The 22,545-nt window shown below is 41.4% G+C and overlaps 1 protein-coding gene across 1 annotated transcript in view; it reads left to right on the top strand.

Moving 5' to 3' along the window:
• The first annotated feature begins 328 nt into the window (after window positions 1-328).
• Window positions 329-22,545, top strand: part of PLAA (phospholipase A2 activating protein) — a 43,800-nt gene continuing 21,583 nt past the window's right edge. Inside the window, 7 exon segments of the mRNA XM_062208125.1 lie at window positions 329-715; window positions 9,794-9,987; window positions 13,386-13,486; window positions 13,574-13,694; window positions 15,551-15,718; window positions 16,181-16,316; window positions 19,847-20,016. Coding sequence (XP_062064109.1) covers window positions 354-715; window positions 9,794-9,987; window positions 13,386-13,486; window positions 13,574-13,694; window positions 15,551-15,718; window positions 16,181-16,316; window positions 19,847-20,016 — 1,252 coding nt within the window. The 5' untranslated portion in view covers window positions 329-353.

The following is a 22,545-nucleotide window of genomic DNA, read 5'->3' on the forward strand; positions in this document are numbered from 1 at the left end:
CCGCGAAAGAAGTCAACAAACAACTCCACCCCGTTGACCCCACGGCGCGCAGCTCCGCGGACCCAGATTTGAAAAATCCTGAGTCTGCGCACTGGCTGCTCACGCCCCGCTGGCGCGCGGCATTGTGGGACTCGTAGTCCCCGCCTGCTTGGAGAATTACAACAAACAGTTCGGCGGGGGACTAGGAAAGGGTCAGAGTTTGGAAAGGACCCGAGGGCGGGGTCAATACAGCCGGGCGTCCTTACCCCTTCGTCTCGGGGCTGCCTCGAGCGCGGGAGGGGACAGAACCTTAGCTGCGCGCCGGCCTCGGCAGCCCGGACGCACACGCTCTGCGTCATGGCGGGCCGGGGCGGATGATGAATTCCGGTGTGCAAGTGTGGGTTGCTGTGTCACTCGGCCCGCTCGGCGCGCCCCTTCCCCGCCGCCCTTCCGCACCGGCTCTTGGGCTCTTCCGGTCCCCAGGCGCCCCTCACCTGCAGGCTTGTCTCCCGCCGCCGCTTGGAGTCTCCGCTGCGGACTTGATCTCGCGCGGTGCCCGGGATCCGGGCGCCGGAAAGACCCTGGCCATGGCTAGCGGCGCTGCCAGGTACCGGCTGAGCTGCTCGCTCCCGGGTCACGAGCTGGACGTGCGGGGCCTGGTGTGCTGCCTCTATCCGCCGGGGGCCTTTGTGTCGGTGTCCCGAGACCGCACCACCCGCCTGTGGGCCCCGGACAGGTGAGCGCTGCGAGTGGGGCTGTCGGCCGTCTGTGTTGCAAGCTTCCCGGCGAGTGGGAAGAGTGTCTCTTCCCTGCTGTAGCCTGCTCTTTCCCTCTCTTGCCTTTCCTCTGCTTCCCGCTCCTTCCCAACTCTCGGAGCCCTGGCTCTCTGGGCACTCCACGTTAAGATCCTAGCGAGATTTAAGTGGAAGGAACACCACATGGGGGACCGAGATCGGCTTTCTTGTCCTAACTCGAGCACAATCAAATGAGTGACCTTGGACGCGCCTCTTATTATTTATTTTTTTGGTGGTGGTTGGGGAGAGGGCTTCGGTTTTCGGACGATGATCTCCCAAGTGTCTTCTAGATTTAGAGGTTTACTGATTCCGTATGCACCCTCCTAAGTGAGTAAGTGTGAAAGCATCTGGCATGTCCTCATTCTCCCCCAGAAGTTGTACTGTAGTCTTCCTTCAGATAGGTTTTGAACACGTTAGTTCTCAAAAACTGCATTGACTCCATCCCTGTTATCCAGTTTAGAGTCGGGTTGTCTGTGAGGGTCTTGGGGATGAAAACTTCTCAAAAGTTTTATTGCCATATGGGGACGTGCTGTTTTCTTGAGGAGAGAGCTTGTACTAACCTGAAAAAGACTTATCAGAGGGGTTCAGGAGGGGAAGAAGGTCGAGAACCAGGTTAACCTCCAGTCCAGACTAAATTCAAGGGTTTGGCTCTGATTTTGGCTGGTTTTTAGCAGGAAATTTAAAACCAGAACAGAGATTTTTTTTTTTTTTTTGTTCCGGAAAAAGAAAAATTGAGGTTAGTGGTTTTATTATTTGGCAAGTCTGCCATCACTGGAGGTTTCAGGGTTTGGGTGGCCATCCATCAGTTGATTGCTAACTATAGAGTGCCCCCTGTTTATTTTGGATCTTGGAGAGGAAAATGAAGACAAGTTGGCTGTGTTTGTGCAGCTGTCTTGCAATCTGCTGAGGAACAAGGCTTAAAACCCAAGCAAATAAGTAGGTAAGAACTGGCACCTGTATTATGAAGAAAATAAATTGGGTGAAGGGAGGTGTAAAAGAAGGAGCCTCTCTGAAGAGATGTGTGCCTTTGACATTTGAAGCACTGACTACATGGATTGAGCTGGGGGCCTTGGGAAGGAGGAATGAGTAGAGTGGAACTGAAAGAGCTAGGCAGAGGCCGCGGCTTGAAAAAGACAAAAGAAGTCCCTAAGTGGCATGAGGGAATGAGCTGTGAACTGAGGGCAGGTCTGAGAGCTTGGCAGGAGCCAGATCATGGAGTCTGCAGGTGGGAGCCTTCAAATAGTTTGTAGGAGAGAGCAGCGTGATCTGATTTACCCATTGAGAAGTGTCTGCCAGCTGCTGGTGGAGAAAGGGCATGGAAGTAGATCTTTACGAGGGCATTTGCAGTATGCTGGACTAGACTAGGTTTTATAAAGCAAGCCCTTGTATTGGATGAGTTGACCTCTACAGGTCTCTTCTAACTCTAGGATACTATGGTATCCCAAGCCCCGTAATAACACCAATAAGTAACTTTTTGTGTGTTTGAGTACAATTATTGATTATGCTTGAGTCTTTTAAAATTGAATCCAATAGAAGCATATGCCCAGTAGGATCTAAACATTGTCAGGACTATCTAAAGGTTGTCTGTTGTAATTGTATCTATCCTGCCATTAAACTTTTACATGTTTTGTAGAATTGTGTTAGGTTGACAAGAATTTAAGTCGCTGGAGTGGTTGCATTTTCAAGCAACGTTTAGTTGAAATGATCCTCTATTTGAAAACTAATTCTTTTAACTCATGTTCTTTTTAAAAAACTAATTCATATATTTATTCAACTAACACTGATGAAGAGCTTGCATTTTGCCAGGCACAAAGCTAGATAATGAGTGATAAGACAGATAAAATTACTTAATTTGTTATTTGTAACTGCATAGGTTAAAGGCTCTCATAGTCACGGAGTGTTAATCTCTTAGCCATCATGAATAGAATGACCCAACCACACCATTTATTGTTATAAAAAGTATCTTCAAGGCCAAGATACTGGCAATTTTTATTTCATAATATATTTATAAAATTAGTAGAGTACCATACAGTATTTGGAGCTAAGTAGTAAATGAAGTTTGTTTGCTCGTGTACATTATTGATATGGTTCTGGTTCAGCATATTAAGTGTAGAGAGTAGAATGATGGGGGAGTTTTGTTCCAGGGAGATGGAAATAGTTCTGTTCTAGTGTGGACTAAGTCTTTCACAAAATCCCATTGAAAACCCAGAAAGTCTCTCTGGACCCTCTGAAGTCCCTTCAGAATAGAGACATTAATTTTTGGGTTGTGCACTGACCTGAGACAGCCAACATGCCCTTGTATCAGACTTCTTGTCTTCAGATTTCCCAAGTCTATCGCCAACTTCTAAGTTGAGGTACAGCTCCAGCAACTTTGCCTTATCTTGCTTTGCCTTTTGAAAACTACCCATATTTGAATCACATTTTCAGATTTAAGATCATGCCTTGAATCTTTCCTGAGCATGCCCTGAGGCTGAAGTGACATCTGGATCACGTAAACATTTAGAATATTGGGCCCCCCTTTAAACAGTTCTGGGGTTTGTTAAGAAATCAATTCCCTTCCCACTGTGCTTCCATTTCCCTTTCTCAAAGTAAAATTTTCATTGAACTGCTCTTTTTAGCATTTTACATCTATATATACATATATTGTTTTTAGGGGTGTGTGTGTATATAGAAACAGTGTTTATTTTAGGCATTTTTTGTTAGTTTCTACTATGGAATATGAGAATGTAGCTCTTTCTGCCTTTTACCTAATCACATATATACAAAGGTATTTTTTAAAGTTTGGGGGTGGGGTGGGATTTAGGGGAGTATTTAGCCTAATCATTAGTTTGCCCATGTACCATTTTTGCATACCTGGGTTTGATACTGGACTCTTGCTCCAGACTCCAGCTTCCTGCTAATGCAGACCCTGGGAGGTATCTATAATGGCTCAAGTAATTTCCTCCCTGCCACCGAGTTGTGGGCTGCTGACTTGTGAGCCAGCAGGTGGGAGCTCTATTTCTCTTTTTCTGGCTCTCTGCCTCTCAAATTAATATATATATATATATATATATATTTTTTTTTTTTTTTAGTATTTGTGGAAAATGAAATTAAAATGCAAGCTTAGGAAGTTTTTTTTTTTTTTTTTTTTGACAGGCAGAGTTAGACAGTGAGAGAGAGACAGAGAGAAAGGTCTTCCTTCCGTTGGTTCACCCCCCAAATGACTGCTACGGCTGGCGCACCGCACCGATCCGAAGCCAGGAGCCAGGTGCTTCCTCCTGGTCTCCCATGCGGGTGCAGGGCCCAAGCACTTGGGCCATCCTCCACTGCCTTCCCGGGCCACAGCAGAGAGTTGGACTGGAAGAGGAGTAACCAGGACTAGAACCCGGAGTGCCAGCGCCGCAGACGGAGGATTAGCCTAGTGAGCCGCAGCGCTGGCCACTTAGAAAGTTTTTTGAAGTCTATGTATAAATGGGATCTTCATAATGTTTATAGTAAATATGTATTATCCAAAAAGCTATGCATAGATTTCTAAATTATTTTGGATCAAGATGAGCTTGTCTTTTAATTACAGTTTCCATGAACTTTTTGAAGTACCCTAGTATGCATCTATGCACTGAACCTTATTTAGCTTGTTTAGACTAAATCAGTATTTTGCAACATTTTGACTACACTTGAGCTGTGAAATAAGCTATAACTTTTCTTCAACAATTTTTATGTTCTTTCTGTAGCTCATAATTGTGTTCAGTTGCTTAATTTTTTTTAAAGAATTATTTACTTGAAAGAGTTACAGAGAGAGGTAGAACCAGAGAGAGAGGTCTTCCATTCCACTGGTTCAGTCCCTAAATGACCGCAGTGGCCAGAGCTGAGCTGATCCGAAGCCAGAAACCAGGAGCTTCTTCCAGGTCTCCCACCAGGCTGCAGGGACCCAAGCACTACTTTCCCAGGCCATAGCAGAGAGCTGGACAGAAAGTAGAACAGCCAGGACTGGAACTGGCACCCATATGGGATGTTGGCACTGCAGGCATTGGCTTTACCCACAATGCTGGTCCCAAGTGGGCCCTTTAAATATTAAAATTCATCTCCACAAGGTCTGAGAAATTTTACTAAGTCAATTCTTTGTTTTGTTTTTTCATTTTTTCTGGAACTATTTTTTGTTCAGATCCTTAGTTTTCTGAATTTCTTTTTTCTCCTGTTGTTAAATAGTATTAATCCCTGATCTCCTAGACTTTCTAGGAGGTTGCCTTGACCTTTTGGGAAATCATGTCCTTATTTCATGGTTGCAGTACCTTCCCTTGCATCTCTCAGGATGTTAATGATATTTTAAAGGAAAAATCTTTATTTTTTTCTCGGTGGTTTGTTTCCTCCTCCAAGTTCTTTTTTTCTCTTATTTGTTTTGGTCACTATATATTAATACTGGAGGCTTGGCCAGCTCCTTTATTATATGCTCAATGTTGAGAGTGGAGAAGTCAAAAACTTGAGAAACCCTAATCCTCCGCCTTGCAGCGCCGGCACACCGGGTTCTAGTCCCGGTCGGGGCACTGGATTCTGTCCCGGTTGTCCCTCTTCCAGGCCAGCTCTCTGCTGTGGCCAGGGAGTGCAGTGGAGGATGGCCCAAGTCCTTGGGCCCTGTACCCGCATGGGAGACCAGGAGAAGCACCTGGCTCCTGCCATCGGATCAGCGCGGTGCGCCAGCTGCAGCGCGCCAGCCGCGGCGGCCATTGGAGGGTGAACCAACGGCAAAAGGAAGACCTTCCTCTCTGTTTCTCTCTCTCGCTGTCTACTCTGCCTGTCCAAAAAAAAAAAAAAAAAAACTTGAGAAACCCTGTTCTCCTGCATGGGATTTGCTGGCTGTGAGCTTGTCTGGAGGGTTATCGGCTGGGCTGGTTCACTGGGCTGATCTCCTGACTAGAGAATGATGACTTGGCTTCCAGGACCTTGTTTTTGGTGGTCTTGGGCTGAAGTATGAATATACTTGTTTGTGCTATGATTTTTGACTCTGAGTGAACTCATGAAGTATTTGTCTTTTTGTGACTGGCTTATTTCACTTAGCATAATGTCCTCAATCAAGGTTCATCCATATTGTATCATATATCAGAATTTCTTTCTTTTTTATGACTGAATAAATTCCATTGTTTATACCACATCTAAAAAAAAGATTTACTTATTTGAAAGACAGAGAGAAAGTGATGTCTTCCATCTGCTTGTTCACTCCTCAAATGCCTGCAGCAGCTGGGGTTGGAACAAGCCAAAGCCAGGAGCCTAGAACTCCATCTGGGTCTCCAACATAAGTGGCAGAGACCCAAGTATTTTTGCCATCACCTGCTGCTTCCCAGGCGACACATTTGCAGGAAGCTGGATCAGAAATGGAGTAGCTGGGACTCCAGCCAGGCACTCTGATATGGGTTTGGGATGTGACTTAGCTGTGGCTCCACACACCTCAGGCTCCAAAACTTTGAATGAGAAATCTTCTTATGATCCTATTGAGAATGCTTGTGTATGATGAATTATTTCTTTCTCACTGCTTTCAAGATTCTTTGTTTCTGCTTTTTCTTAAGTTTGAATATATTGGGTCTCATTATGGAACTTGTTGAGTTTATTTTAATTGGAGTTAAGTGAGCTTCATTAAATTTAGAGTGTCTTTAGCCATTATTTCTTTGAATATTGTGTTTCAGTCTTCTGGAATTGGCGCAGTATTGTGTTGATTGTTTCATATGTCAAACAAGTCCCTTAGGCTGTGTTCATTGTTTTTCTACCTTTTTTCTTGCTTTTGATGATTTACAGTGTCCTATTTTCTTTTTTAATTTTCTTTTTTTTTTTTTTAATTTTTTTTACAGGCAGAGTGGATAGTGAGAGAGAGAGAGACAGAGAGAAAGGTCTTCCTTTGCCGTTGGTTCACTCTCCAATGGCCGCTGCGGCCGAGTCATCGCGCTGATCCAATGCCAGGAGCCAGGTGCTTCTCCTGGTCTCCCAAGCGGGTGCAGGGCCCAAGGACTTGGGCCATCCTCCACTGCCTTCCCGGGCCATAGCAGAGAGCTGGCCTGGAAGAGGGGCAACCGGGATAGAATCCGGCACCCCACCCGGGACTAGAACCCGGTGTGCCGGCGCTGCAAGGCGGAGGATTAGCCTGTTAAGCCACGGCGCCGGCCCTACAGTGTCCTATTTTCAAATTCACTGATTTTTTTTCTTCTGCCTACTCAGATCTGCCTTTTAATCTGCCTAGTAAACTTTTCATGTCAGTTATTGTACCTTTTTTTAGTTCTAAGGTTTCCTTTTTTAGGCATTTGATCTCTATATTAATATTTTTATTTTGTTCATACATTGTTTTCTAGACTTTCTCCACATTTACCTTTAGCTGTTTGAGCATCTTTAAGACAGTTGTGTTAAAGACTTTCTCTAGTAAATCTGCAATTAGGTATTTTTCATGGACAGTTTCTGTTGATTTTTTTTGAACAGGCCATGCTTTCCTGTTTATTTATGTGTTCTATATTTGTTGTTGTTGTTAAAAACTGGATATTGAATCTAATATGATGACTGTAGAAACTATATTTTCCCCATTTTTCAGGGGGATTTTTCCCATTATGTTTTTTTATTTGTTCATTATTATAGGGTGACTGTGCCAAAGATCATCTTCTCAGGCCTTCTCTGAGCTTGTACTTCTCCTTGAACATGCATGTTCACTTCCTGATTTCTCTGCGCATGCAGTTCTTTTTGAATGTCCCAGTCTTCATGTCTGACTTGAGAGAAAGAAGAAAAAAGTGAAGGGATAAAGATAAGGGGTGGCAGAAGTTTGTTGCAGGAGATGAGATGCTGCTTGGGCATATTGGAGTGTCTGGATTCAGGTCCCACTTCTGCTTCCAGCTCCAGCTTCCTGTTCATGCATACTTTGGGAGGCAACAGATAATCACTCAGGGGTCCCTGCTACCCAAATAGAAGATGTGGGTTGGATTTGGGCTCCTGGCTTTAACCTAGTCCAGTCTTGGCTGTCGCTGGCATTTGAGGAGTAAACCAGTAGATAGGGAATCTGTGTCTCTGTCATTCAGCCTTTCAAATAAAAAAAAGATGATAAATAAATAAATAAAAATTTAAAACCCTGGAAATCACTTCAGTTGGAGAGATAAGGGCCGACAACCATGAGAGGGTATAGTAACGGTGCTGCCTGCCTCTTTCTGTTCCTCCAAGGTCAGAGTAGCAATAAGTTGTCAGAGAACAGATCCCTGATATTTGGAGGACAGGATCCTTATTGCCTAACCTAGCTCCTGCACATGCGTACAAGCTGCTCCAGTGACATATGCATGACTACCTGCCATGGAGCTGAGATATGAGGTACCGTGGTAAGAACTGAAATTGTTCAAAGTTAGCTCACATTTACAGACCAAACTTTGTCCTGGACATTGCAAGCTTTCAGTTGACTTCAGAGATTCAAAATTATATCATACAGATAATACCAGTGCAATTGTTGCGAAGTAGGGCAACAGATTCTTGATGCTTCTTTTCTCCTCGCCAGTTCTTGACCTTTTTGGGGATTTATGGCTAAATTGATTCTTCCTGCTACCTCTGTAAAACTCATTTTTTCCCCAGATCGCCTAAGGCCTTCGTTACTTTTCTGTCAGTTTTCACTATTTAAAGTTGTTTCCCTTTTTTTTTTTTTTTTTGATGTTCCTTGGCCTTGTGGATTTATACACACACACACACACACAGTTTTAACGGGATTTGGGAAGGTAGTGAAAATAGATAAAAGATAAGACTCCCAGGCAAAGACTGAACACACTCCTCTCTTAATGTGCCTGTATTGTATTCTTCAACCATAATGTAAACTCGATTTAATTTATGGACATAGCTCTTGATATCCCTCTTAGCAGCTGACTTACTGCTTTCCATGTAATCTATCATCATCTATTCTTTGGCTTCTTAGTAAGGCAGTGATGTTAAATAATTGATACATAGAACAAACTGGTAATCATTCTAATCCAGAGGCAATTTTCAGTGTACTGTGTCCCTAGAGTAGCCATCTGTTTTTTGTTATTGTTGTTTAGAGCAGCCATTTATATATCCCCATATTAGTTCCTTTTCTGCATATTGAGAATGATCAATATTCTAGCAACTTAGATACACACACTATATTAATTGGTATTGAGTTAATGATTCATAGTGTGAAAATGTACTCACTACATTTAAGGCTTATTGATAATGGATTTTATTGCTACTATTGTTAGAGAAGTAGAAAGAGAGAGACAGAGAACTCTTCATCCACTTATTCACAGTACAAGTAGCCTCAATAATTGGTCCTGGGCTGGGCCAAAGCCAGGAGCCAGGGACTCAGTCCAGGTCTCCCACAAAGGTGGCAGGGACCCAACCTCTTTAGCCTCTACATTCCAGGACTTGAATTAGCAGGAAACTGGAATTGGGAATGGAGCATTGAGTCCAGGCACTCCGATATGGATCTGCTAGGCTGAAACTCTTGTGGACACCCCCCCCTCCCCCCGCCGCAAATTCTTTTAGTTTGATTGTTTATATGTTTCACTTCAGCAGGGTTTTCTCCATCCACATCTTCCAGGTGAGTGCAGGGACTCAAGGACTTGGGACAACTTTCACTGTTTTCCCAGACACATTGCAGGAAGTTGCCACAGAAATTGAGCAGCCAGGACTCTAAACTTGCACCCACAAGAGCTGATGGCATTGTAGGCAGTGGTTTAACCTGCTACACTATGCCAGCCCCTGCAGTAAGGGTTTCTTAGGGTAGCAATCACTGATGAATAGAAACGAAGATGGAGAATGAGAAAAAGCCACTCAGTATTTGTTTCCCTGCCTTTCCTACTTATTAATACTTTCTGTTAATTGACATTTTTGTCAAAGAAGTAGTAAACAGACTTTATCTAATCTGATGTAATTCTCTATACATTTAATTTAAAACAATGGATTCATAAAATAGTATGTACTTGTTCATCCGAGACACTAAATAAAAATGATCCTTTGATGTGTTATGTCCTAGGTTAGGGGACGGAACAAATGCCTATCTATTAATTATCTTATCTTTTTAGTCCTAACAGGGGCTTTACAGAAATGCACTGTATGAGTGGCCACTCCAACTTTGTATCTTGTGTATGCATCATACCTTCAAGTGACACATACCCTCATGGACTAATTGCCACTGGAGGAAATGACCACAATATATGTATCTTCTCACTGGACAGTCCGTTGCCACTTTATATTCTAAAAGGTCACAAAAATACTGGTAAGTATAACATTTTGGTATTTTTCTGTTTGGACTTTTGTCTTTTTGAAAATAAAATTCACATATCCATCTTCTCAAGTTGTTATGTTTGCTTCAGCTGTAGCTTTAGTGGAAAACTTTTGGTGGGCCTATCTTAGATCTGTAAAGTCCCTTTGTATTTTCTGTTGTTGTTGGTAAAGGTTGACATGCTTATGCAGGCAAAAAATAAGGTGTTTAGTTATGGAAGAAAGAGAATACATAACTTTAATGTACTTCATGATTTTGGTTTTCAGCTGTTTTGTACAAGAACTCCATTTACTAAGGAAAATTAAGTATATTTCTTTATCTTTTATTATGGCTGTATACATGTACCAAATCAAAGACCCAGAAGGAATGTGTTTAGGTCTCTGCTGTCATTATTGAAGAAGGTTTAATACTTAGGAATATAGTTTTTTAAGATTTATTTATTGAGAGGCAGAGTTACATAGAGAGAGGACAAGACAGAGAGAGCAGTCTTCCATCCATTGTTCCACTCCCCAAATGGCCTCAATGGCCAGAACTGGGCCAACCTGCAGCCAGGAGCCTGGAGCTTCTTCTGGGTCTCCCACATGGGTACAGGGGTCCAAGTACTTGGGCCATCTTCTACTGCTTTTCCAGGCCATCAGCAGGGAGCTGGATCAGAAGTGAAGCAGCTGGGACTCAACCAGTGCCCATATGGGATGTCTGTACTGCAGGCAGATGGTTAGCCTACTATGCCACAGCACCATACCCGAATATTGTTTTCTGTGATTTGTATATATTCCTAATTCTGTGATAATTCTGGATTTGTATGTGGAATAACAGTTTTTAATTATAGAAGTACATGCTTAATTAGTGCAGTATATAAGCTTACTTATGTATCTGGGATACTTTGGGACATGTAACATAAACACTTTAAACTTAATTCCTCTAAAGAATTTGGAAAGTGTTTGTGTTTGTGTATATCTATGCATGTATGTGTATGTGTGTGTGTGGCATCTTTAATACACAATGATAGAAATTTTAAAGACATGCATTTGTGAAAGTCACTTAAAATTTTGGAACAGAGTACGTAACAAGTAAGAGGAATGTTAATTTAAATATAATGCATATTTAGCTTTAAATTATATTTAGGAAAGATTGGGTTTTTTTGTTTGTTTGTTTGCTTGTTTGTTTTTAAAGATATTTACTTATTTATTTGAGAGGTAGAGTTACAGACAGTAAGTGAGAGAGACAGAGAGAAAGGTCTTCCTTCCATTGGTTCAGTCCCCTAATGGCTGCAACTGCTGGAGCTGCACTGATCCAAAGCCAGGAGCCAGGGGCCCAAGCACTTGGGCCATCTTCTGCTGCTTTCCCAGGCCACAATAGAGAGCTAGATTGGAAGAGGAGCAGCCGGGACTAGAACCGGTGCTCATAGGGGATGCTGGTGCCACAGGCGGAGGATTAACCTACTGCGCCATGGCACCGGCCCCAGGAAAGATGGTTTTTCTGAAGTTAATGACCCTTTTTTCCCCTGATTTCCATAACTTTCTGTGTACCTGTAGCTCACTTTTTGCATCTGTTGCATAAGTCTAAGATATACTTACCAGATCTTATCACATAACACAGAGTGAGTGTTTCTCATTCACTCTACTTTGGATTAGAAGGGGGACTTTGCTTATCAGGGATTTGGCCTTCTCTACATGTAGTCAGTCATTCCAGCAATGAAAGAATACATGGTTAGTACACTGGCTCATTTTTAAAAATATATATATATTATTTGATTTCATGTACTTTAAAGACAAAGAGAGAGCTCTTTCATCCTCTGGTTAACCCCCAAATGCCTGCAACAGCTGAGGCTGTGTAAGTACTTGAACCAGTACTCTGGTATGGGATGCGGGCTTCCCAAGCCACAGCTTGACCCACTGAGCCACAGTCCCTACCCCTGTGCACTGGCTTTAAAATAGTATGTTTCGGGTCAGCATTGTGGTGTGTTGGGTTGGGCTGCTGCCTACAACGCCAGCATCCCATATGGGAGCTGATTTATGATCCAGCTCTACTAGTGTGCCTAGGAATGTGGTAGAGGATGGCCCAAGTGCATGGGCCCCAATACCCACATGGGAGATCTGAGTGAAGCTCCAGGCTCCTGGATTTGGTCTGACCCAACCTGGGCCATTGTGGCCATTTTTGGGGAGTGAACCTGCAGATGGATGATCTCTCTATCTCTCCTCTCTCTGTAACTCTGCCTTTCAAATAAATAAAATAAGTCTTTAAAAAAATGGGGTATTGTGAAAATGTGAGTTACCATGTGGTCTACCAACAAATGGAGCTATCGTGGCTGTACGTAACTTCAAATGGTGGAGGAAAGTACCATCTTTCTATGTATTTGGAAAGGGAGAGCTACCACAATGTGTGTTCTGGTTACCAATCATTGAGCTCCTCTTCCTGCTACAGGCAAAATATACCCTCCCACCTCCCAATATGGAACAATTCAAAAGCCCCAAGTAGTTATAGAACCAAGCCCAAAGCTAAGAATATGTGGGTTAGGCATAGTATTCTAACCATCAGGGAGGTGCTGCTCAGGTGTTTCTACATCAGGTCCAGATATATTTCCTTTTAAATTAAGAGATATGTGGACTATCACCCATACGCAGTATATAGTTGTGGAAAAGGATAGCATAGTTAGAGCAAACACTCCGATTCAGAAAAGGGGACAGCACGAGAAAGCATTCTCTTATCTAGCCATTCTGAAATCCAAATCAGTGGCTGTTTCGAGGACTTTGTCCTCTCAAATGGAAAGATTTTTGTGAAGTTCTCTCTGGTCTCATGAAAGAAGTTCCCAGTTCATTTTTTCTGTGGCCCTGCTTTGACCTTCTGGGGCATTCTTCCTTTTCTTAGATAATGTTTTATATTTACAGTGTTTATAATGTGTAATTTTACATTAAGGTAATAAGTTTAATTAATCATTTCATTACTATTGAACGTTTATGTTGGATCTAGGTTTGTTGGTTTTTTGTGTGTTTTTGTGTTATTTTGAAGAGAGTGGCCTTAACTATCTATCAAAAAACTATTTCAAAATAATTTCTGTTGTCTCCTTATTGTACTTTCTTAAATCTATAAGGGATTGTGCATTCCCACTTAGTCCTGCTCCCTTATTTTACAGAGTGGGAATCCAAGGTTAAATATTATCACTTAGCATGTAAGTTATACAGCTGGGCTTTGTACCCAGGCAGTCTGGTATCAGTCTGTGCTCTTGACCACTACACTCTTCAGTGTCTCCATTGAGTTAAGCCTTACTTGGCTAAGGTACTGCCACTTGCCAGAGTGTTTTTACCATAGCAATTCTTTTTAACACCTTGTTGCAGGGTTGAGCATTTTTTTTCTGTGTGAAAATGTGTTAACTAATGACTTTCCCCCTGCAGTTTGTAGTCTTTCATCTGGAAAATTTGGAACATTACTTAGTGGCTCATGGGACACCACTGCTAAAGTCTGGCTGAATGACAAATGCATGATGACCTTACAGGTACAGTGTTTCTCTGTGAATATTCTAGATAAAAATTACATATGGCAGTTTCGTGGCAAGTGAAATTGATACTGATTTTACTCACAGGGTCATACAGCTGCAGTATGGGCAGTAAAGATCTTACCTGAACAGGGCTTAATGTTGACTGGATCAGCAGACAAAACTATTAAACTGTGGAAGGCTGGAAGATGTGAGCGAACTTTTTCAGGTACGATTGGGACAAGTAACTTTTGTAATATTGCTTATTTGCTCAGATGATTTTTTTTTTACTCAGATTTTAGAGGCTTGAAAATGGTATTTCAAAACATCAATATATTTGAGCTATTTGTTTTGGGTGAATGCAATTTTCCTGTCAGAGTGAATATATATTTTTAAAAAGTGTGGTGCAGTGGGTAAAAGCCTCTGCCTGCAACGCCACCCTGCATCCTACACAAATGCTGGTTCGTTTCCCAGTGCTTCATTTCCAATCCAGCTCCAGGCTGGTGTGCTTGGGAAGGCAGCAAAGGGTGGCCCAAGTACTTGGGCCCCTGCCACTCATATGGGAGACACCACGGAAGCTCCTGGCTCCTGGCTTTAGTCTGGCTCAACCCTGGTTGTTGTAGCCTTTGGGGAGTAAACCAGCAGGTGGAAGATTTCCCCCTCTCCCTCTCTAACTCTGTCTTTCAAATAAATAAATCTTTAAGAAAAAAGTTATTGTGAAACCTCTCATAAAACCAGGTGTAGACTAATGGATGGCTGTCTGGTAAGTTACAGTGTTTGTATGTATTTTTCCATTATATATATAATATGTATATAATTTTTGTTATGTAGATATTTTCTGTCATTGTTAACGCATTCAGCCTGAAATTTTAAGCATAAATAATCTTACTTATTTTGGGTTAGTTCAGTGTTATCTTCACATATAGTGGCGCACATCATTAATGTCTTTATACTGAAACACATTGTGTAATAACAAATTTGTGGATTTTGGTAGGTAGTCTTTTTAAACCTCAGTGATTAAATAATACCAACACTAAAGTATCTTCTGTTAAATATTAATAGCACTAATTTATTTGTGGGACACTTAGGATTTTAGTCTGAGTTTTTATTGTTTTTAACATTTTCTCCTTAAAATTTCATCACCATTCTGGATAATCCTTCATGAGTCCCTTTGTACAGAGTTTAAAAATCTCTGTAGGTAGAAAATGGATAACAAGTTATAACTAAGTATTATGCTGTGTTTCTTTAATCAGTACATACAATATATATTTATCAAGTGAGAAACTGTGCTGACAATCAAAAAATGTTGAAAATGGGAGGGTTTTTTTTTTTTTTAAGATTGATTTATTTATTTGAAAGGCAGAAATATGGAGAGAGAGGAATCTTCCATCCACTCTTTCATTCCTGAAATGGCTGCAATGGCCAGAGATGGGCCAGGCTGAAGCCAGGAGCCAGGGGTTCATCCCAGTGTCCCACATGGGTACAAGAGCCCAAGAACATGGGCCATCTTCTGCTGCTTTCCAAGGCCATAAGCAGAGAGTTGGGTTGGAAGAGGAGTAGCCAGGACAGGAACTGGCGCACGTAAGCCACATGTGGAGGCTTAGCCCATTGCACCACAGCGCTGGCCCTGAAAGTGGGAGTTTTGGCTTCTGTTCTTCTTATTAGATTACAAGGTTCAAAAAATGTCTTGTCCTTAAATGTACTGGATATTTACTCTTTGTTATGAATTTCTGTTAAATATTGTGAATCTTATGAAGTATTTTTGTTATTGGAAATAAAAATTGAGAATGAATTTTCAGATGAAAATGAAGAATTGTTGGTATCAAAATACTATTTCTAGAGGGCTTTAGGCAATTGTTTTGAGAGGATAGGATGTTTATAAAATCATTTCTCAAGATTATTGATAAAAAATATGGTAAAGCTAAAGTACAAATTTTGGTTGCCAGACTTTGCTATAGAAAAAAAATGAAACTTCTCTAAGTTGAAAAAGCAAGTTTATGATGTTTTTTAATGTTTATAAACTGCACAGAGCCTTCAAAGACATGACTCATTTTATTGGTTGGCATTATTCTTTTTGTAACCCAGGACATGAAGACTGTGTAAGAGGTTTGGCAATTTTGAGCGAAACACAATTTCTTTCCTGTGCAAATGATGCTAGTATTAGAAGGTGGCAAATCACTGGCGAGTGTCTAGAAGTATATTATGGACATACAAATTATATTTATAGCATATCTGTCTTTCCGAATTGTAGAGGTAAGATTATCTTGTGCAATGTGTTTAGAAATTTATATTTAGCATTATTCTGTCTCATCTTTGAGATACAGGAGGAAGACTGATTACTTCTGACAGTGTATTTATCTGTGACTTGAATAATTTAGTAACTATTTGCTAACTACCATTTTCCTAATAAAGAAAATTGTATGGCCATGTTATAATTATAAATATATATAATTATATATTATATTAATTCAAATTAGACGGTTGTGTTTTTAAAAGTCCTTGGGTCTCTGAGGAAAGATTATGTAATTTATTTGTTAAAGATATGTGATGTAAGAAACAAAATGGATTTAAAATGTGATTTTGAAGTTATGTAGGGTATAAGTTAATAAAATTTAAAACTACTTTTAAAACTTTGAAGTTTAAGAATGATAGTGTGAATAAATGTACTTAATTCTATTTGCTGAAACTAATTTTTCCTGTATTCATTAATTTTAGATTTCGTGACAACAGCAGAAGACAGATCCCTGAGAATCTGGAAACATGGGGAATGTGCTCAAACAATCCGACTTCCAGCTCAGTCTATATGGTGCTGCTGTGTGCTAGACAATGGTGACATTGTGGTTGGTGCAAGGTATTTATATTCTAATCAGTTAGTAACTATGTGTCTAGACCTTTGGTAGACATCAGAGTATACGGAGATAAACCATAAGAAATTTCAGATGACCTGGGGAGATGATATGAACATTCTCTTAACAGAAAAACAGAAGATAGAACAGCGTTTACACTGATGATATGTGACATGTTATACTAGAATTGTACTGCAAGTTGTGCAATTGAAGCACTGACTATAAAAGAAGTTAGGGAAGGTAGAGATGGATGTGAGAAAACTTTCTGGAGAAGAAATTTGAGTTGGATTTTGCAAGACTATGAGTAAAGAAGAAAATGAAAATTTCTATCAATGGAAGCAATACAGCAAGCCCTCTGTATATGTGCTTTCTACATCTGTGGATTCACCCAGCCTCATACTGAAAATATTTGAAAAAATATTCATCTGTATTGGGCATGTACAGACTTTTTTTCTTATCATTATTTCCTGAATAATAGAGTTTAATTAAGTGTTATAAGTAGTCAAGTGATGATTTAAAGTATACAGGAAGATATGAATAGAATACATACAAATATGAGGCCTCCACTGTGGCTTAGTGGGGTAAAGCCTCGGCCTGCAGCCCCAGCATCTCATATGGGCGCTGGTTCAAATCTCAGTTGCTCCACATCTGATCCCACTCCCTGCCAATGTGTCTGGGAAAGCAGCAGAGGATGGCACAAGTCTTGGGCTCCTTTACTCACATGGGAGAAGGAGCTCTTGGCTCCTGGCTTTGGCTTGCATCACTTGTGGCTGTTACAGCCGTTCGGGGAGTAAACCAGTAGATGGAAGATCTCTCTTTCTATCTTCTCTCTCTCTAACTCTGCCTTTCAAATAAATAAGTAAATTTAAAAAATCTTCATTAAGAAATAATACATACAGATACTATACCATTTTATATAAGGGACTTGAACATCAGTGGATTTTGGTTGTAAAACTAAGCCCCATGGATACTGAGAGATGACAGTTTCTCAATTTCTTTCATGGGAATGAATATGATCTGCATAGGAATGAAGGAAAATAGAGGCATGCTAATGCTAGGGAATAGTGGGTGGTAGGTGTGGTGGAGCTTAACTTTGGAGTACCTTGACTGCCAGGCATTTTTTTAGTTTCAGTGCTTGGAGGTAAGAGTTTGTAAGTATTTTTCTTTGTTTCTTTTTCTTTCTTTCTTTTGTTTGTTTGTTTGCTTTTTAAGATTTATTTATTTGAGAGTCAGAGTTATAGAGAGAGGGAGAGAGAGAGAGAGGTCTGCCCATCTCTTGGTTCACTTCTGAAATGGCTGCAAAGGCCTTAGCTGGGTCAATCTGCAGCCAAGAGTCAGGAGAGCTTCTTCCCAGTCTTCCACATGGGTGTCAAGGACCCAAGGACTTTGGCCTCCTTCCACTGCGTTCCCAGGCACATAAGTATGGAGCTGGATCAGAAGTGGAGCAGCCAGGACTCTTAACTAATGCCCATGTGGGATGCCATTAGGGGAGTGAACCAATGGAAGGAAGACCTTTCTCTCTGTCTCTCTCCCACTGTCTATAACTCTCTCTGTCTTCTGCCTGTCAAAAAAAAAAAAAAAAAAAAAAAGCTGCAGTCTTCAATGGAATTCCTCATTTAAAAATTCGAGAATTGGGAGAATTAGTTTGGTACAGAAAGTGATGACTTCACTTTGGACTTCCAGAAATCTGAGTAATAGAGGGCCACACACATGCTAATGGATCATGGGCAATTAGGAGCCTAATACAAGAACTGAGACTGGGGCTGGCGCTGTGGCGTAGAAGGTTAAGCCTCTGCCCACAGTGCCGCTGTACCATATGCGTGCCAGTTCCAGTTCTTGCTGCTCTGCTTCTGATCCAGCTCCCCACTAATGTGCCTGAGAAAACAGCAGAAGATGGCCCAAGTACTTGGGCTCCTGCACCCACAAGGAGACCTGGAAGAAGCTCCTGGCTCTGACTTGGGCTTGGCCCAGCCCTGGCCGTTGTGACTATTTGGCGAGTTAACCAGCGTATGGAAGAATCTCTCTCTCCTTCTTTATTTCTTCCTTTCAAATAAAATTGTTTTTTAAAAAAAGACAAACTGAGACTAAGATGAAGATTTGCACAACGCTGCCCAAAGCAAACCAGCGGGGATCTGTCTCTGAGGGAAGAGTATAGACAAGAAGTGGACGATTAAGAACCGAGTCTGGTAATATATTGAGAGAGGCCAGTAGGTTAAACAGGACAAAGAAATACAGAAGTCGGCATTTAGAGAGACAGAAAAGGAGAGATTTTTGAGAGAGATTGTCATCAAGGTCAAAAAGAACTTGAAGCGTCAGGGAATGGCAAGTCAGAAAAGCATTTGGATTTGCTTTGAAAGATGTTATTAGTGACTCTCTGACATCACATTTTTGTAGAAACGAGATATGTACAAAGCCATAAAGGGCTGCTTAAAGAGGTGGATGAAGGAAAGGATTATAGACTATCTTAGAATTGAAGGCAAGAAAAAAGAGGTGACAGCTGTGAGGATTAGAGGGTATAACAAAGTAGAAGTGTTTTATCTTTTGTCCGGGGCAAGGGTTGATTTGTCGGCTTAGTTCCCTTCCACCCCCACCTCCCTAAGCATGTTTGAAAAAGTGGAAAGTACTAACTTTGCTATTTCAAACTTCTAGAATTGAGAGTTCATGGAAATAAAGTAATTTTTTCTGAGCCTAGAGATTGAGGATTGCCATGCAGTCTAAGCGTGAGGCTGGGTTTTTTTGTGGTGTTTGTTTTCCTGTGGTTGGACTCACATTGTTCATTACTGGCAGAATAAAGGCCATATTTTCTTTTTTTCTTTTTTTTATTTTTTGACAGAGTGGATAGTGAGAGAGAGAGACAGAGAGAAAGGTCTTCCTTTTTGCCGTTGGTTCACCCTCCAATGGCCACTGCAGCCAGCACATCGCGCTGATCCGAAGCCAGGAGCCAGGTGCTTCTCCTGGTCTCCCATGCGGGTGCAGGGCCCAAGGACTTGGGCCATCCTCCACTGCCTTGCTGGGCCATAGCAGAGAGCTGGCCTGGAAGAGGGGCAACCGGGATAGAATCCGGCGCCCCGACCGGGACTAGAACCCGGTGTGCTGGCGCCGCAAGGCGGAGGATTAGCCTGTTAAGCCACGGCGCCGGCCTAAAGGCCATATTTTCACATTTGCTATTTAATAAACTGTATGTTGGGTCCTTGATCCCTTTATAAAGTAAACCAGACCACTATACCATAATGCTGCTGTAATACTGACTTTAAACATAAGTACTCTATCTCTAGATTAATGCAATGATACATTTAACTTGGAGTTGAAAACTGTATGAAGATATATTTCTCTCTCTTTTGCCAGTAACTTCTCCTTTAAATAGTTGAAATAAATATTAGAAGACATTGTGTAATGAAGTTAGTATTGTGCTATCTCAATAATAAATACTTAGTAACATTTCTTACATTCATATGTATAGATTATTTCATTGGGGTGTGAGAATGTTAATACTCTATGGCACTGACTTTTAAAATCAGTTTGTTTTTCCCTATAGTGATGGCATTATTAGAGTGTTTACAGAATCAGAGGATCGGACAGCAAGTGCTGAGGAAATCAAGGCTTTTGAAAAAGAGCTCTCTCAGGCAACCATTGATTCCAAAACTGGTGATTTAGGGGACATTAATGCCGAGCAGCTTCCTGGAAGGGAACATCTGAGAGAACCTGGTAAATATTCCATTTTATTTAGAGGTAAAAAAAAAAAATGCCTTTTGGGATAATAAGTGATAAATAAAAACAAGGTTTTGCCAGTGGTTTTAGTGTTCCTATCATTGCCAGATACTGACTTTTGAGGATTTTGTTATCACACATAACTATTAAAGAAACTGTGTTCTTTTTACCTCTCTCACAGTTTAGACTTTGAGTCAATAAACTTCCCATAAACAAATTTTTAAAAAAATTTTTCATTTATTTGAAAGGCAGAGTGACAGAGCAAGATCCCATTTGCTAGTTTCTACCTTAAATGTCCACAATGGCCAGGGCTAGGCCAAGCCAAAGCCAGGAACCAGGAACTCAGTCCAGTTCTTTGACGTGGGTGGCAGGGACCCAAGCATTTGAGCCGTCACTTGCTATCTCCCAGGGTGTACATTAGCAGGAAACTAGAATCAGGAGCAGAGCATCTGATATGGGATAGGGGTGTCCCAGTTGACATCTTAACCATCATGCCAAATGCCCGACCCCCAAAAATCCTTTTAGAAAATGAATCTCAGGGCTGGCACTTGGCGTATCAGGTAAAGCCGCTGCCTGCTGTTCCAGCATCCCATATGGGCGCCAGTTTGAACCTCAGCTGCTCCACTTCCTATGCAGCTCTGTGCTATGGCCTGAGAAAGCAGAAGATGGCCCAAGTCTTTGGGCCCCTACACCCGCGTGGGAGACCTGGAAAAAGCTCCTGGCTCCTGGCTTCGGGTTGGGGAGTGAACCAGCAGATGGAAGATCTCTCTGTCTCTCTCTGCCTCTGCCTCTCTGTAACTCTGCCTTTTAAATTAATTAATTAATTAAAAAAAAAAAAAGTCTCCCTGTTAGCTTATATACAGTACACACTCAAAAGTCACTCATTTGATATTTTTTCTTGGATTGGATTCCCCGAGAGAGGTTGTATAGAGAAAACATAAAAATGAGTTTCAGTGAAGGCATGTCTGCTTATCATTTGAGTTTGAAAGCAGAGGACAAAAAGATAAAATCTTGTGTTGAATATATCCTGACTCATTATATTATCAAATGATATATAAGTATTTCTCAAAGCTTGGTTCATGGGCCTCGAGAGAATCTGAGATCTTTTCAGAATGCCCAGGAGGTCAAAACTAATTTTATTATGAGCTGTTATTTGACTTTTTACACTTTGCTAACATTCGCATTTAAGGTGCAAAGGCAAAGTAAATAAAACTGTTACCTCTTTGGCATGCAGATCAATGCAGTGGCACTGAATTGTTCTAGTACTTACCGTGTTCTTCACTGACATGCGGTTGTGTTTTTAAAAGCACTGCCATTCGCCGGATTCCATCCCGGTTGCTCCTCTTCCAGGCCAGCTCTCTGCTGTGGCCCGGGAGTGCAGTGGAGGATGGCCCAAGTGCTTGAGCCCTGCACCCCATGGGAGACCAGGAGAAGCACCTGGCTCCTGCCTTTGGATCAGCGTGGTGCGCCGGCTGCAGCGCGCCAGCTGTGGCGGCCATTGGAGAGTGAACCAATGGCAAAGGAAGACCTTTCTCTCTGTCTCTCTCACTGTCCACTCTGCCTGTCAAAAAAAAAAAAATCACTGCCATTTGCCCTGAAGAAAGTCTTTGATGAAGCATTAAAACTTGCTTTATTCCTTCTTGACGCTTTAATATACATCTTTCTAATATTCAGTGTAGCAAAACGTAAAATACACTGTGCCGTCTCGAAGAAAACTGTGTGTTTGGTCATTTGAGTTGTAGGCTGAAGTATAACTTTTTAAATGAAATATCACTTTTATTTGAAAGACTGACTAGGATTATTCAGGCTTCGGTATCTCGTAGACATTTTTTCAAAATTGTGAAAGTGAGCTTGTTACTTTAAGGAATATAACTGACAGTATTTGTTGCCAAAGATAAAATTCAAGCTTTCAAGTGAAAATTGGAAATTTAGAAAATTTGTATGTGCCACCAGAAGCTTGATAGCTTCCCAATGTTTGATGATTATAGTGGTAATATTAACAAATGCAGTTTTTCATATCGAATAATAAAATGTGTAAATATGGAAATATGCATAAGTCAGTGAATTGGTATTATCTTTTTTAAACATTTTTACTTATTTATTTGAAAGGCGAGTTAGAGAGGGAGCGACAGAGAAAGAGGTCTGCCATCTGCTGGTTTACTCCCCAAATGGCCACAACGGCCGGGGCTGGGCCAGGCCGAAGCCAGGAGCCAGGAGTTCTTCTAGGTCTCCCACATGAGTGCAGGAGCCCAAGCAATTGAGTCATCCTCTGCTGCTTTCCCAGGCACATTAGCAGGGAGCTGGATTAGAAATGGAGCAGCCAGGACTGGAACCAGTGACCATATTGGATGTTGGTGCTGCCGCAGAGCTCAACTCACTATGCCACAATAATGGTCGCCCAAAATGGTTTTCCAGATGACCGGCATATGTAATGTTACAGACTCATACATGGGCAAAAGATAAGTAATAGAGCATTAAAAAAATCCACTGATGTAGTTGCAGATTCTAAATCTTGTAAAACCCCCC

This window comes from Lepus europaeus, chromosome 12, assembly GCF_033115175.1.
Source record: "Lepus europaeus isolate LE1 chromosome 12, mLepTim1.pri, whole genome shotgun sequence".
In the NCBI taxonomy this organism is placed as follows: Eukaryota; Metazoa; Chordata; class Mammalia; order Lagomorpha; family Leporidae; genus Lepus; species Lepus europaeus.